The following is a 13,693-nucleotide window of genomic DNA, read 5'->3' as shown; positions in this document are numbered from 1 at the left end:
CTCACTTTGGAGAAGGAATAAAGAAGGTATATGTGATTGTGGTTTACAAAATCACAAAAGTGATAGGTAAGCTGAATGTGAAGCTTGGGTTCACCAGGTCCTGCCATATTAGGATTAAATGGCACTCAATGTTTTAACAGAAGTTGTCTTCTGTCTTAATAGAAGATCAGCTAAAAGTGGATGGCAGTACCTCGTCACACTGCAGTCATGAATTTGTGGAACTTGCTTCCACAGGAGGTGTAGAGACAGGCAGTGTTGGCAGGTTCAAAAAGGGCTTATGTATGTGCATAGGCACCAGGGCCATAAATGGACACTGAGCAGACTCGGAAGGGAGGTGCCCTCTGAATTCCTGCTTCCACACTTGTGGATGCCAGCAGAGAGGCTGCAAAAAAGTCTCTCATGCTTGCTTGAAATAGCCTTTGTTTTTGCTGCTGTTGAAGGCAGAATATCCAGCTGGATGCCCTGTACACCTGACCTGAGAGGGTGCCACTTCTCTTGCTCTGTCAGGAGGACATGTTGTGGGCTGCTCTTGAACTCTCTCTGACTGTCAGGATAATTGTTCAAGACTCAGCCAAACTTGCTGAGAAAAACAAAATCTTTACCTAAAAAAGAGACTGCTTCTTTGCCCTGTGTGCCACTGTTAGAACTGGATCTCCCTGACTGCAGAAAGCAAAAGATACTACAGGAAGAAGAACCTCACCTTGTTCAGGAGGATGCAGACATTTCAAAATTCTGCTATGTGATAAGGTCAATGATTGGATATTAATGTTTCTTCCTGGCCACCCTGCCCCCAGCTCATCTTCTTCACACCTCTTTGGCCACTGGTGTCTCTGACTGGCTGTGACCAGTGTCTGCTTGGTGAGTCTCAGGGTTTCAGGTGAAGGAAGAGCACTTACCTGGAGTTCAGGCTTGCCCCAGGATAAGAAGGAGGAATTACTGTCACTGGGAAAGCTGCTCTGCTCTCAGGAGAGTTAGGATGAGGGAGAAGTAAGATGCTTGTTTCAAAATACTTTAATTGCAAGGTTTCAGTTTCTTTCTTTCCTGTGGGAGTGCTGACAGACTGTAGGAAAGAGTGTTCTTGCTTGTAGGAGTAACAAGTGAGATCAGAATTCCCTTTATTTTGTTTCCTGTGTGCTCTGTTGGGCTTTTTTTGTTGTATAATAGCACTGTTAGTTAAATCCTTTCTTTAATGCAAATGTGATGTACATAGGATGCACTAGCTGTAATTTTTATGACTAAAGACTTTTTTTTTTTAACCTAGATTAGGGTGGATTTCTCATTTTAAAACCTTCAAGTGTTATATTTCAAAAATTATTTCTGGCCACAGCAAGTTCATGACATCTTCATTCATACGACTGAATCATAGTCACTGTATGTGTGGGATTAATGTGAAACATGAGAACTGAGATAGGGACTCATGTCTTAGAAGAATGCTTGAGTTCCCACAGGTCTTTGGTTCTCAGATTTGTCATAAAAATGCTTTATATATGTTTCTGGGTTAGGTTTAACCTTTTGTCCGTTATATTTTCCTCTGCTTTTGGAACTGAAATATTAAGAGGAGCCTCATTCCTCAAGAGATGCTAATTTCTTGAAGTTTTGTGAAAATAGTAGGTTGGATGGGAGAGAGAGACCCTCTTGTATCTCTCCATATATAGGAGGCAGCAGTAGCAGTTTAGATAAGCCAGGCATTTGACTCAAGGCAAAGATCCTGGGGATGCAGGCTTCATGGTTTTGGAGTTTTCTTTGTGAAACTTTTTCTCAGCCTTTATCCCATAGCAGCCTGTAGCTGTTGAGTTTATTAGCGCTTTCTTACTGCATGCAGGACTAGGGTTTGGCAGCAACCGTGAGACTTAGACATCTGTAAAGCTCCTGATGTGATGTGATTCTTCTTTTTCAGGACCACAACTTGATTTGCAATTCACTTTAATTCTAATTTGTGCTGTTTTAGTTATGTTTCTTGAGGATGCATGCTGAGCTCGTCTCAGTCAGGGCTTTGCACTCAGCATAAATGTTACAAAGAGAGTGCTGCTTCTCTAAACATCTGTGCTACAATAAATGAGATGAGCATGGGGGGTGCAGGCGATAAAGAAAAAAACATTTTCTGCTCTTTCTTGTGAGGAAGCTCAACTGTGAAGAGGCATTGCATCATGAGCTCTAATGAAAGACCAGCTATTCCCCTTGGGAAAATGAGAGCACTTGCCTCATTTCCCTCTTACTGGCAGCTGTTGCTTAGGAATTTTGTTTGAGAATGAAATGCTGCTTTGGTTGACCTGAGTAATGGCTTTAATACAAATGGCTGCCAATGGTGTGCACTGTAAGTGTTGTGATGGACAGAATGATTTTCTTAAAAATTAACAGCTCAGACTAGAAAATTAGCAGTTTAGACCCAAATATATAATCTGTGTGAGTTCTGATGTATTCAGCTGTCTCCTTGAGACTAGTTTTTATCTTTCCCATCTGGCTTGGTCTGAGGGAAGTAGCAGATCACATTAGCATCATGGAAAGGAAGGAGATCAGGAGCTCTGATGAGGAAAACACTTGATTGGGCTGGGAGGAGAAAGGGGTGCTGATGTGGGAGACATTACTGAGAGCATCATTTGGCTAAATGATGGAAGAGAACCTAGCTCAGCTTCTATTCTATATATTTGATTAAAAAAAAAAAAATCATGGAAATGTTTGGCATGTGCATTGTTTTATAGAGGAAGTTAAATTTTTGAACACTAGCACCTAGAAGTGATACTGTTATGCCTGGCAGCATCTAGGTTTTTGGTTGATGGAAGAAAACAGAGTGTGAACAGCTCTGCTGGTTGTGCTCATACTTCACTCTGCTGCTGTTACATATGCAAGAATCTGTGGTTAGGAAACTCATCGTCAGGCCTGACTTTTGAAGAAAAGCAGTTTCCCAATTCCCCACACACAACCTTTGTGAGGTGTGTGCTGGGCATCTTGTAGGGAGTCAGATGAATCAGCTGCATCTGAATCAGCCCACAGATGAATTGTGCCGCAGCAGTGCACTGGCTTGGAGAAGCTGTGCCCAATCTCACCTCCAAAATGCTCTTGCTCCTTTGTCTAAAACAGCTGACTTTGGAGCTTTCCCTGAGCAGGTGTGGCTTCAACCAGTTGGTGGCCATTTCAAGAGTGTCAGAATCACATTGTAAAGCATGGTAGAGATGAATGAAGTACTGCTGTTGTACTGCATGACTATAGGTCTTCATAGCTAATAAACTTACCTGCTGAGATAAAGAAGTGGAATTTGATCTGCTAAACAGAAGCAGAGTTAGCAGGGGACAGCTTTTCTTTTAGTGGGTCCTGTTATGAAGGACCTACTATTTCCTGTGGGAAATGAGTTTCTCATGTCTTCCTCAACCCACCTAAGTATGCTAGTCAAAGAAGACTTATTTTAACTTCTAACGTGGCTAGCAAAGCTGTATTGCAAAATTTAGGTGCCAATGTATACTGAGAGCAATTCAGCCCCAGAAAAGTTGGGGAAAAAAACAGGAAAAAACCCTACACAACATCTTGTTAGCTTCTCTCTGCATGCTGGCTAAGTATAATTAAGAAAATTAAAAGCCACAGGTGCCTCAAATCTATGTGTTCTGCTTAATGGCACTCAGTGAGAGCAGCTGACACAGTGAATCATGGTGGGCTGAGGCTTTCTTGTTCATAATAAACCCAGTGAGTTGTTCCTTTGTTGGCTTTCTGTTGGCAGCAGTCATGTGGGATTTACTGTCTCTGCAGTTTGTGTGACAGCAGCATGATTTTCTGTGAGTCCTGGTGTGTTGCTAGTGAGGAGGTTTTCTTTGCTTGGTTGAACTTGTACCCCGATGAATGAGTTGGAGTGTTCTGAGCTTTTTGTTTGGGTGCAGGATGGTATCACCAGATTAGTTCATGATGAAGATCTTGGTCTTAGGTTTCCAGTGGCATGGAGTTATTTCCTCTCCTGGGACACATCTTCACTTTTCACTGTCTGTGGTCTTGGTGGTGAAAGATAGAGGAGTGGGGTGAAAATAATGACTGAAGTAAATAGCATTTCTGCCTCTTGTGTATAGTATTTTTATTGAATGATTCTGAGTCCATTTGTTTGTTTTAATCCCAGTAGTCCTCTTTGTATTCAGTTCAGAGATTTGCTATGAACTGCATGCTATTGAAATTAATTGAGGCACAGGCTTTGGTTGTGTAGAAAATGAGTTAGAGGTGCATTTGCTGGCAGAATGCTCGCTACAGAAGGAGGTAATTCCCTCTTTTGCGTAAACACACTGATGTTTTTTTGTGGGCTTAATTAAGCTTTGCCAAAATTGTCCGGCCTCTAGTGCCAGTGCAAGAAGGCAGAAATTCCTGTGGTGTGTTCAAGTATGAAACCATGTCTAACTCATTTGAGGGAATGACAGCTGCCCCAGTGATGCCTTGTGGCCCACAGCTCCGTAGCAGTGCTGCACCTGAAGGCTGACTACAAGGGCATCACCAGGGCAAGTCTGTGGGAATTCAGCTGGGCGCTGGCCTTCAATGCTGTGCTTGGATTTACTTGCCATGCCTGCTTCCATGGCAATCCCCAGGACTAGACTGATCTCGTGGGGTGGTGTATTTTCTAACCAGATCAAATTTCTGTCATTTTGGGTGAACAGAAATGTGTATCAAAACTGTGAAAATAGGAGAAAGTTTCTTGCTATCTTTTCGTACTTACTAATTCACCAAGGTTTTTTTCCTTGTCCCTTTTTTTTCTTCTTAATAATGCATACAGATAATTTCCTAGCTGTCAGCCTTGTGAACTTTACTCTGTGTCATTGCCATTAAAATTAATAGATTATTTTTGTCATCTACAGTTATTAAAAGTTATTTTTGAGGAATTAGTCCTTGAGGTGCACAGAAGTTAATGTGGAGTGGTTGTTTGTTTATTGTTTTTTCTTAAAGGTTGATGTTTCTACATAGGAAAGGTGAGTTTTCTTCCACTTTCCTAGTTAGTGTTTGTTGCTTGATTATAGTGGATGTTGTGGGTGACTTCAGTAATCATGGTGACATCTCCAACAGGGTAGGTACCTGCTTGAGCAATCAGAAATTAATTAATAATAAGCATTAAAGCTGAGGTATCCAGTACTGGAATTTCAGTATCATTGTTAGTAGATTGGTGAGGTATGAATTCCACAATGTGGTTGTCTCTCAGGTAAGTCTTGGCTGGTGTCCATGTGAAGGAGTTTGTCTGCACTTACACTGACAGGGAACATTGCAAATTAAAGATTGGGTTCTTGGAACGTGTCATATAGATATCAGATAGAGGCCTGCAGATTTTCCTGTCCCTTTAGTATCCATTTTTTTTCCTTTGGGCCTGCTTTGTTTGTACCCAGATAGAACGCTGTAAAGCTGAAAGAGCCTTTGGAGACATGAAGTGGGCAGTTCAAATGAAGCTGTGTCTTTATTATTTGGGGCAGTCTGGGGTAGAGGGAAGATGAAAAACAGAAGGGCAAGAGGCTTCATTTCTCTAGGGAGAATATAAAGACTTGAATTCTGAAAACGTTCAGTAATTCAGTATTTATAATATAGTACATGGGGTCTGGCAACTGTGCAAATTGCTCCACAATCTTAGAACTGTGCTTAAGGAACTAATGGCAGAATTGTCTTTTACTGGTGTGCTCCTTTTTTGCCTCAGTTTCCTGATCTTGAAATAAAGGTATGTTCTCAGTGTTATGCAGGAAATCAGTATCTGAGCCCAGATCAGAATTCAAGGTTTCTGGCTTCAAGTTCTCCATTCAGACCACGCCTTTCTTTTTGTAGCTATGGGGAAAAAAGTCTGCTCCAGCATGTAATTTTGTGAGATGCCATATAGGAAAAGCAAAACTAAGCCTAGGAGAGCTAAAAATATTTGATTTTAAATTAGGAAACAGAAGAAGTTCAGCAGATTCTTTCTGGCAAGTGGAGCCTTACAATGCCACGGCAGATGTGCTCATCCTTGGGGTCATGTCTGGCAAACTGAAGTGCCTGCAAAGATGTGTGCTGAGTTGTGCCGAGTGGTGTCCAATAGAGTGGGATACAGGACAGGCCACTGAATACAGGGAAGTCCTTTCTCAGGATACACTACACTGGAATATGTTTGTGAGGACAGATGAAACTGTGACTTGGTTTGTCTGTAGGGTGAATGTGTTCAGGTATTCTCTGAGAGCATCGAGGTTCTTCAAAGCTTCTCCCTTTTCTAATTGGAGCCTTAAATCATCAAAGCAGAGAGCTGAAACTCTTTCATACTATATATGGCATTTGTGCTAGTGGTAGAAACTGGCGTGTATTTATAACACTGGTTTGCTGCAGGAATACAGATTGGGAGCAAATGTTTGTTTGGAAAAAATCCAATTCCAGGGTCTTCTTTTACTGCCACACGTGAAATCCATAGCAATCTCATGAAAGCAACAGTTGGAAAATCTTAATAGGGCCTTTCCCATGGGAAAAAACCCCATGCAATTGGTGTAACATAATGTATGGAGAGTTACTTCTGATGGTTTATGTAGCAGGCAATGTTCCTGTATGTAACATCCTGTCTGTCACATTGGAATGCAGGGATGCTGTGGTGTTGGCACACTCTGGGATTGTTTGGGTTATCTGTTAGGACGTGCTGCTATTTTCAGATGTACTCCTTGTTTGTTCAAAAGTACCTATTTGTGCCCCAAGTAATATTTAACAAAAATTTTAAGTGTTCTTAACAGGATGGCATGGCATTGACATGAGGAAATCAAGCCATAAAATGAGCTGAGCTGTTTTGCATATTGCTGCAAAATATCTGAAGGAAAACAGTTGGTAACAAAAGGGCACAAGTGTCTTTGTGTGTGTTGATTTAACCAGCTCCCTTCAGTCCAAGTGTCCTGTTTGATTTGCTTAATGTGTTAATCCTTTCTGTTGCTGCACAGCTAATTACTGTTATGTTGAGCCTCTGTGGAATAATTACCATTTGGACTAAGAATGTTTGTACCCAGAATCATAAAATGACTGATTTTTTGTTCTAAAACTGCTATCTTGTTTTTGAAGGATGTTCAGAAGGAGAGAGAACCTCATGTTTATCTCAGCAAAGAAGAAGTTAAAGAAAAGATACAAAGCTATAATTCATGTGTCACTGATAAATTAAAGATGACCTTGGTAAGTTTTGCATAGAATTCCTATAATTTTTAATGCAAGCAGATGAATTGTAACTTTGTAGTGCATTGTGAATTGTTTTCTTCTCAGCATCTTATGAAACTGTCTCTGTTTTAATTATTTTCTAAGAGACTTTTCCTTAGATTGGCAAATTAAATCTCATGTCTGAAATGCTTTTTATCCCTGTAACTCTTTTACATGAATCAAAACAAAGTATTGTAAAAATAAACTGATGTAATTTGAAATGTGTTTAAAGTAAACTGTCAGCTGATGGTGAGGTGCTTTTGTCAGAATTTTCTGACAAATTCTGAAAATGCTAAGATGGTAAAAATGAAGGTATATTTTTCTTGTTTCTGCTGATAAATTTTTGTTAGATTTCTTTGATAAGGGGTGCTCAAGCAATGGTAAAAGTTAAAACACAATATTTATTATAGGAGACCTAACTTTGAGTAGTCATACAGGTTTTCAGCATGAAGACATTTTCTTCCCCCCAAAAACATAGACAATACAAACTGAAATACCTAAGAGTTCTCATTTCCAAGGATTGTGAACCAGGTCTAATAATCAGTTCAGTCTCCTCAAGAGCATACTAACAAAATTCACATCTATCTGCTTAGAAAGCTGTTACTCAGTTATGCTGTCCAGATTTTCTAATGCATTACATATTCCTGTGGGTGTATATGGAAATTTTGAAATTCCATTGTATCCTAAACCATATAAGTATGACTGTGTACTAAAAAGATCTTTGTTAGGTGTTTGCATGTGGATCAGAACTTCCTATGCCTAAAACCAGATTGACAAAAGTTTTCTAGCTTAGTAAGGTTTGATTGGCTTTGCTATTTTGTCTTTCAGAAGCAACTGAAATAAACAATTTTAGATGTTAATTGGATTGGCATTTATTCTGGGGTTTTGTCTGGGTTTTTGTGGGGGTTTTTTTGTGGTTGCTTGGTTTTGGTTTTTTTGGTTGGTTGTGTTTTTTCTTAACATGATTTGACCATCTAAGTGCCTCAGACTAAGTTGACAAAGACAGCTAGAATGTGGGAGATAATTGCTGTATTTCTGTATTAAATCTGTTGCTAAAGATGGGTTTTAGTCATCTTTTTCTCTTCATAGTTCTCTCCTAAAGTGAAAACTTACCTCTGGTACGTTATGCTTTTTGTTTGGTGAGGTCCTAATATACTTAGAATTCAACAGTTGTTATTAAGAAAAAATTAATATTCAGTAGTTATTAATAAGAGAAATTAATATTCAGAAGATATACCAGAAATAATAACTGTCTGAATTACCAAAACAATACCTTTCCTGTGAGATGTCATGTATTGCAGTGGTACTGAAATAGTGTTCACTGTGAGCATTTTCATGTGTCTGCTCCACTGCTGTGTCACAGCTGGTCACTGCTGACGATTTCAACAGTTCAGGCCTTTCCTTCATTGCAGAATGCGAATGGGGTTTACACGGGCTTCATCAAAGTCCAGATGGAACTATGCAGACCCATCACTGTGCAGTCCTCCCAGAGCCAGGGGAGGTGTGCTCCCAGCAATCAGGAAACTGCTTTTTACTTGCCGGACGGCTGCGTGAACACCCTTCACATCAGCAGCACCAACACCGTTCGGGAAGTTATCGAGGCCTTGCTCAAGAAGTTCTTTGTGGCTGATAACCCCGCAAAGTTTGCACTTTATAAACGCTGTCACAAGGAAGATCAAGGTATAAGCTGAGCTTGTGGCGTTTCGGTAGTGGAAGGGTTTGGGGAGGGAGCTGTGCTATAGTAATATTTGAAATAAGCCATGTGGAAGAACTCAGATAAATGGGGATGACAATCTTCCTACCTCGTCATTTTTTCCTTAAGTAAAGTTATGGTAAGACAGTAGAAGACTGGGAGTATTTTGGGATAATTCATCCAAGACAAAGTCACCTGCTAAAACATTACACAGATCTCCTGTGCTTTGCAGTCCATTTTAATTTATTTTATGCCCTTATCAGACCCTGAATTCCAGCTGCCCTTATACACTGCAGAGTTGTGAGATTAAGTTAGAGGTTTTTAAAAAGATAAGCCATGGTGTCTGTGATGCATGAGGTCCTGGCACTGGCAGACCACTCGAGGTGACAACCATGGGCACGTGTTGTGCTCACGTGTGTTGGTGCACGTGGCTGTCCCTGGACACTGGCTGATGTTAGGAGTTCGTTGTAAGTTGTGATGGAAATATCAGAAGATGGAAAAGGGGTTTTGTAGGGAAAGGTGCATGTTTTGCCAGTGTTGTGTTCTTGTACTTAAAATCCGCCTTTCTTATGTGGACATTGAGAGCAGTTTCAGTAGTTCAGATGTTTCTGGCTGTCAGGCAGGCAGAGTTGTCTTTTAGATTTCATGTGTGAAATTTTAAGTGGAGAAGGTATCAGAACTGTGATACACAGCTCTGATGACGTAAATGCTCAGGCAGAGCAACAGATCTGTGTGCAGTTTTTTTTTTGTTGTTGTGGGTTGTTTTTCCGCCCCAGCCCTGCATGTACTGTGTTGGCTGGAGGCCATTTCATTCCTGTGCAAAAGCAGTGTTACACTGTCACCATCAGTCACCTGCTCAGCTCCTTCCTAAAACTCACTGCTTGAAACCAGTATGTAGACTGATAGATAAACAGTGTGTAAATTTTGGCAATACATGTATCTTTCTGAAATGTTTTAGCGTTAGCTAGCCTTTGTCATTCCAAGTGTTTGAAACATTGTTGGTAAAGATAATAATTACTTGGTTTCCTTCTCCTGCAGTTTATACATGCAAGCTGTCAGACAGAGAACATCCCCTCTACCTGCGCTTGGTGGCAGGCCCCAAAACAGAAATGCTCAGTTTTGTTCTACGTGAGCATGAAACTGGAGAAGTCATGGTATGTCACACCCTCCTGGGTCAGTGTTTGTGTAACATCATGGATGAGTGGGCTTCTGTTTGAGCTGTGCTGACCAGACAGTTCATTTTGTGGAAGCAGACTCTTTTCCTCTGTTAATTTCCTTTGTGCCTTTTGTAAACATTTCATTTGTGGTTGGGTTGACCTGTTGTTGCTTGCAGAAGAAAAAAACAATTGAAAAGAATAAAGTGTTTTCAGATGCCCTATGATTTGCAAGGAAGTTGCCTGATACTGTTGAAAATTGTCTGCGGTATCTCTGTTTGGAGATACTGTAGATATAAAAGATTTATGAATTTTCTGTTCATCTCATCCATTCTTTGCTCTCTCTGTCTTTCCAGTGGGAAGCTTTTAGTATTCCTGAACTGCAAAACTTCTTGCGCATACTGGACAAAGAAGAAAACGACCAACTGCAGATCTTGAAGAACCGCTATGCAGCTTACAGGGGCAAACTTGAAGAAGCCCTTCGTGGGGTGCTGAAACCTGGTTAAAAGGGGGCCAAAGGACACTCAGGAAAACACGCGCTACCAAATGTCAATAGAGCATGCCAAACCCAACGTACAAAGAACATCAGAGAGTAGTTTTCTTTATTCAGAAGACTGTTTTGTGATGCCAGGGTAGACTTAGTTCCATAAGCCAGGTCACTTAGCATCTTGCACCCACAAGTAAGGGATTCTGCATGTTTGTACATCAGTTTGCAACCCTCTGTGTGCCCAGAGAGTCTCCCAAGTTATCTTGGTGCAAGCTGTGAAACTGTAAGCAATTTCCTAGGATGCTATGAAACAATACCTTTTATTTTTCTTCTTTGCTTAATGGTATTTTTACAAGTAAGGATGTGCAAATTGATGAGTTAAAAAAAAATATTATTAAAGCCATTTGGATGAGAATTAGCTGGAGCACTATCTTAGAGATGAAATTGATTTGCACTACCTTTCTGTTTTCGAATAGTTACTGTATAATTTGTGAGAGAACTGTTATAGGTGGAAAGCTTATGAGGTCTTGTGGTTTGTACTGTGAAATTTGTGGAGGGCTTTTAAGTGGTCTTTGTGAAGAAGGTAAAGAGAAAGTTGAAAAGAAAGTAAGAGTTGGGGGAGAAGAACTCTTAACAGCTGACAGAGGAGGTTTTAAATGAAAATAGTATTTACACAGAGGAAAGTTGAAATACTAATTCTACAAGGTTATAGTTTTAGTATGTTATAATATTGTGAATAAGTTTTATGGTTTTTAACTGCGTAAATCCACACTGGAAATGAAATAAAGATAATAGAAATAGTGGGAAGGAACGAGAAGCAAAAGCAAAGTAAGAATGGAAATGGAGCTGCACATACAGGTCCCTTTTGGAGAAGCTGATTCCATAAAGGCATAGTCAGGGTTTGAAAAGTGTGGTAAACCTAAAAGCTGCTTACTTGAATTCTGAAAAGTGGTCCATGTCTCAGATAACTCCATGAGAAATACCTGTCTAGCAAGAGTGCAGACATAAGCTACAACTACAGATTCATTTGGTCTTTATTGTAAGTCAGGTCTTTCCTCTGGCTCAGTGATCCATTTTTAGGCTGGATAATCTTGAATTACCATATCTGAAAGACAGAAATAGCTTCCTCTGCTTCTTTCTTTGTTAAAGGCTCAGTCTGGCAAAGAAAGTAGAATTTCTTACTCACATTTCCAGCCCAGCAGAACATTAACATTTATTGTCTGTGTTGGTGACTGAGCATAGTAACTCACTTTTAATAATTCAGAAGGTTTTTTCCTTATGGTTTTTAAACTCCTAATTGAAAAACTGATTACCAAATTTTGCAGACTGCTGATTTACTTGATTTAAAAGTAGGAAAAATGTAGCAAGAAAACCTTTTACTTTAGTGTAAATATAGTTGTTGTTCTTTCAGAGTTATTTATCTAAAAATAAAAAGCTTGTTCAAAAGAAACCAAAGAAGTGGGTGTGCAATAGAAGCATGGAAGCAGGAGGCAGATTTGAGTGACTGATACTGTAGTCATTATCATGCCAGAGAGGAAATGAGTTATGTACTGGGGTTGTGGGGGAGTGGAGGAGTGCTAAGGATTGAAGAGCAGCAGAAGTTGTGGTGGGGTTTTTTCCCCTCCGTTCTTAATGTGTTCGTTTTAAATTCCCACGGAATTGTTAAAACTTTGGTGACATCTAATGGATACTGTGTGAAACTCCAAGATGCTTCTGTTCTTCCCCTTAATTTTACGTAATTGTGCCTTTGTTTCCTTTCCTTAGTAAGATTCTTTTTAAAACTCTTCACAAGTTTTTTAGGTAAAAAGAATTTGCAAGCTTATGAGACAATCATAATGTTTTAAAGAGTTAAGAGAAATTAAGAGTAGGACTAACTATAAAATATATCTAAGGCATATCTTGTTTGTTTTTTTAATTTCACATGTAACATTGTAGTGCATGTGTAAGTTAGTAACATTATCCTCAAGTGAGACACTTTATAATGGTTCAGGGAATGCTTTTGTGTTTTGTTACAATTTGTTTTTCTAGGAATGCAGCAGCATGTTGGTGGGTATTCTGTTAACATCTTAAATTATGTTTCTGCCCATAGATGTGTAAGCATTGCATAATCACTGTCAATATTGAACCATTTGTTGCTCAGATTTAAACACTGTTTGAGTTTTAAAGTTGAGTATAAAAATATGTGAATTTTGGTTTTACTTGAACTAAACTATAAGTCTTTTTAAGTAGGCACATCTGCATTTACTTTAGCCAAAAACCTCAATCAGTGTTGTATGCACTATGAGTCTTGATTTGGGGTGAAGGGGAAGGGGGTGGGGGACCAAAATAAACTTTAATTTTTATTTTGTCTTAGTCCACAGTTAATTATTGTAAGATGTCATGTGTGGAGTTAACTTTCTCCTTTTTTGTTCTACACACTGGCAGTTACAGCAGCTTTAATTTAAAAGAAATGGTTGTGCCTGGTCAGTTTTATCTTTTTTTAATTTTAGCATCAGATTGAACTGTCAAAGCTTTTGTTGCAAAACTGTTTTCTTGTCATATGATGGTACCAGAATGACTAAAGGATGAGGGAGGGGGAATGCAGGGAAACATTAAAATGTATGTCTTTAAATACAAACATTTAAACTATTTATAATTTTAACAAGCTTAGTTTTATTTTTGTAGGGAAGTTTTTATTCCCCTTAAAGTTATTACTGAAATGGCAAAAAAAGTGATGGTTCCATTATTAAAGTTGAAGTTGGCAATACTTGGTTACATGACGTGTTTGGTTTTTCCTTTACTTGATGATGGTGTGATCGCTTTGAGGGCAAATGGATTTCCCTGTAAAGCAGCAATGAGTCCTGTCAGGCAGACACAGCTGGCCTTTAGCATAAATTTAGGTTTGTCTGGGAGAGAGGGAGGGAGCTGAGGGTTGTGGGGCTCACAGAGCTGACTCCTCTGTAGGGAGAGAAAGTGGTGCTGGGTGGGACAGCCAGCAAGTGGTTTCCTTTCTGTTAAAAAACATCTTGCAGAAACAAGGCTAATACACCAAGGCTGGAGGTGATACCCCAGATCTCCCCAAGAAATGCTTTTCACTCCTTTTTATCTTTAATGGCTTTTTAGTGGTTTTCTTTGGTAACATCCATGTTTAACTTCCCAGTTCCTTATTCTGTGTTTCATAGAAGTGGTGTATTCCTCCCCGATGGAACTGGTAGAAGGGAGCTGCTGAGCTGTTTGCTTTGGTCT

General features: G+C 39.6%; 1 protein-coding gene across 1 annotated transcript in view; it reads left to right on the top strand.

Annotated features, from left to right (window-relative positions):
- LOC131573153 (ras association domain-containing protein 3-like) overlaps nucleotides 1-13,222 on the top strand; it is a 52,919-nt gene extending 39,697 nt beyond the window's left edge. Inside the window, exons 2-5 of the mRNA XM_058826819.1 lie at nucleotides 7,006-7,113; nucleotides 8,547-8,814; nucleotides 9,866-9,981; nucleotides 10,338-13,222. Of these exons, the coding sequence (XP_058682802.1) occupies nucleotides 7,006-7,113; nucleotides 8,547-8,814; nucleotides 9,866-9,981; nucleotides 10,338-10,487 (642 nt within the window). The 3' untranslated portion in view covers nucleotides 10,488-13,222. The remainder of the gene's footprint in view (nucleotides 1-7,005; nucleotides 7,114-8,546; nucleotides 8,815-9,865; nucleotides 9,982-10,337) is intronic.
- Nucleotides 13,223-13,693: the final 471 nt, after the last annotated feature.

The sequence above is a fragment of the Poecile atricapillus genome, chromosome Z, assembly GCF_030490865.1.
Source record: "Poecile atricapillus isolate bPoeAtr1 chromosome Z, bPoeAtr1.hap1, whole genome shotgun sequence".
Taxonomy (NCBI): Eukaryota; Metazoa; Chordata; class Aves; order Passeriformes; family Paridae; genus Poecile; species Poecile atricapillus.
This window is presented reverse-complemented; position numbering and strand designations above follow the sequence as displayed.